Here is a 2,759-nt window from a genome sequence, read left to right as displayed (position 1 = left end):
AATACAGCCTGGTTTCACTTAGGAAGTGACATGTGGCAGCAGACACTGCTGCTACCTACCCAGCATCTGTCTCCTCTTTCCCTGCAGAGCACTGATTTTGTTTGGCTGCCCACCTCTTCCACATGAGACCCATGGGTAAATTCTAATTAGTCTAAGACAATGGTTCTCAATTTTCTCCCCCAGGGGACATTTGGCAATATCTGGAGACATTTTTGGTTGTCACAATTAGAGGGGTGCTACGTGCATCTGGTAGTTCGAGGTTGAGGATGCTGCTAAACATCCTATAATGCACAGGACAGCCTGCCACAACAAAGAACTGTCGCTCCAAATTGTCAATAGCGCTGAGGCTGAGCAACCCTGAGGTAAGCCAACTTAGGCTGCACATTGTAATCATCTAGGGAGCCTAAATCTCCCAGGTGATTCTAATGTACAGCCAGGGCTGAAACCACAGGTTTAGGCTAATTACGGTAATACCATTCCCCTACTCAGAGAGTGCTTTAGAGAGGAACTGACGTGACCCAGGTCTCCCAATCAAGGTATCAGAGGAGGCTGGCTACAAAGTTAATGGGACAAACTTCCTCTGCTTCTGCTGGATGGCATTTTGTTTTTTGTATGTGATAATGGTGAGAGAGGCTAGCCAAGGACAACCCTCGCCCTGAGGATGGCAGACTGGAAAGATGTCAGTGAGCCTCTAGAACAGCCTCCCTTAGGGTTTGTAACATAATTTTTTTTTAAATGTGTTTAGCTACTATGGGCTGGATTTTTTTGTTTCTTGCAGCCAAAAGCATCCTAGTTGATACAGTATCCAATTAATGTGTTTTGTGCATTTAACTGCATTCACATGCATTATCTCATGTCTTCATTTCTGTACTGTTCCTAAAAAGATATTGAATTTATTTATATTCAATTTGATATAAATAACTAGGGTCTTTTTTTATCCTAGTGTTCCCTTTCCCCCAAGCCATTTTTATGTTTTATGAAGAACAACAGTAGACCACAAAAATGGTGGCTTTAGAAAAGGGAAAAAAATATTGACAGGGTGGGGGTGGGATCACTTCAATTGATTCTTAGATATACTCGGTCAAACAGATCTTCAGTGAAAAATTCTAAGACCGGGGAGGGGGGCAGTGTTGGATGACATTGTTTTATTGAATCCAACAGAAAGGAATGCTTCTAATGGACAAACTTCAAGAACTGTGAAGAACTGTTTTTAGTCAGAGTTATATTTGTTTTAGCATCATCCTTTTGCTTTTCCTATAGCTTCTCAAAAGACCAGCCTATCATACCTCCCATGGATGTAGTATTTCAAAAGGTATTTACTTATTATCAAAATTCATGATCTGCATTCTAAAATTACATAGATGATTACCTGTAGTCTGTTAAGTAAATGGTGAATAAGTTGAGACACTTTGCTGACAAGATGATTCTGACTAAGAGGCACCAGTCGGCAAGCCTGGACGAGAAGAGCGTTGACATCCTACCAAAAAAAAACAAAAAACAAAAAAGACAAAGAAATGGTGATATACCTATTAATCAAGTGAAGACCACCCTCGCTCCAACAGAGGCAAATGGGAAAATAAAAGCAGATGTTCACATTCAAGGATGGAGAATGAGGCAGAAAGTAGGAGAATAAAGAAAATGACAGTGCAAAACAGAATGTGCTAAAAAGAAAAAGAGTCAGATGGTTTTTGTCAGGCTAAACATTCCAGAATCTCTACAGATGTAGTGACAGTACAGTTCAACAGCCAAAGAAAAGCATCCAGAATATGAAAGCATGAACTAAAGTTAAAAATACCAAAAAGTAAGCAGACCACGCTTTCAATGCCATTGGGAAAATCAGAAATGACATTTGTATAGATTTTATGTAAAACTAGGCAATTGTAAGGGAAGAGAAATCACATCACTCATCCATTGATGTTTACTGAATAAAAAGGCTCTGAGCACCTGCTATGTGCCAGGTAGTATGCTAGGCCCGTGGGCTCCAAAGGTTAAAAAACAACCATAACAACAAAAATGCTCCTGGGCCTCAAAGTGCTCACAATCTAGTGAGGGAGACAGAAATACCTACAAATAATTAAAATAAAGTGAATGAAGTCATGAAAGAAGTATTAACTTGATGGAGCAAATACTGGAGGCTGGAGGAGGGAAAGGATAATCAGAAAGGTCTTGTGGAGATGACGTCTAAGCAGAATCTAGAATGATTTGAACGATGAGCAGAAATATGCCAGATAGACAAGGCATCAAAGGACACTGCAAGCAAAAAGAATGACGTGTGCGAAGACATGGAGATGTGAAACACCATCACATGCTTGAAGAATAGCAAGTTTTAAATGACAGGCACAAAAGTAAGACTGACAGGAGAGGAGACTGGGAAGTACATATTTTTGTTGCCAAAAAAAAACAAAAACAAAAACAAAATATACAAAAAACATAAAAGTCTTTCTTGGCTACTCCCTCAACCCCACCGTGCTCCTTACTGATGCACTCTGTTATTTTGTTGTGAACTCTTCCAGACCTTTTTCTTTGCATGTACAAAACATAAAAAAAAAAACTGTTGCAGTCGAGTCGAGTCGATTCCGACTCATAGCGATCCCATGGGACAGAGGAGAACTGCCCCACGTGGTTTCCAAGAAGCAGCTAATGGATTTGAACTGCCAACATTTTGGTTAGCAGCAGAGCACTTAACCACTGCACCACCAGCACTCCTATATACCTACGTATTTTTTAATTTCCTCCCTCCCTTCCTCATATTAAAGGGC

At 40.2% G+C, this 2,759-nt stretch overlaps 1 protein-coding gene across 1 annotated transcript in view; it reads right to left on the bottom strand.

The window, feature by feature from the left end:
* Window positions 1-2,759, bottom strand: part of HEATR6 (HEAT repeat containing 6) — a gene marked incomplete at its 3' end in the record, with an annotated part of 35,157 nt that overhangs the window by 30,746 nt on the left and 1,652 nt on the right. The window contains exons 2-3 of the mRNA XM_023732836.1: window positions 1,345-1,477; window positions 432-439 (exon numbers count right to left, since the gene is read on the bottom strand). Of these exons, the coding sequence (XP_023588604.1) occupies window positions 432-439; window positions 1,345-1,477 (141 nt within the window). The remainder of the gene's footprint in view (window positions 1-431; window positions 440-1,344; window positions 1,478-2,759) is intronic.

The sequence above is a fragment of the Trichechus manatus genome, unplaced genomic scaffold (assembly GCF_000243295.1).
Source record: "Trichechus manatus latirostris isolate Lorelei unplaced genomic scaffold, TriManLat1.0 scaffold00054, whole genome shotgun sequence".
Classification (NCBI taxonomy): Eukaryota; Metazoa; Chordata; class Mammalia; order Sirenia; family Trichechidae; genus Trichechus; species Trichechus manatus.
This window is presented reverse-complemented; position numbering and strand designations above follow the sequence as displayed.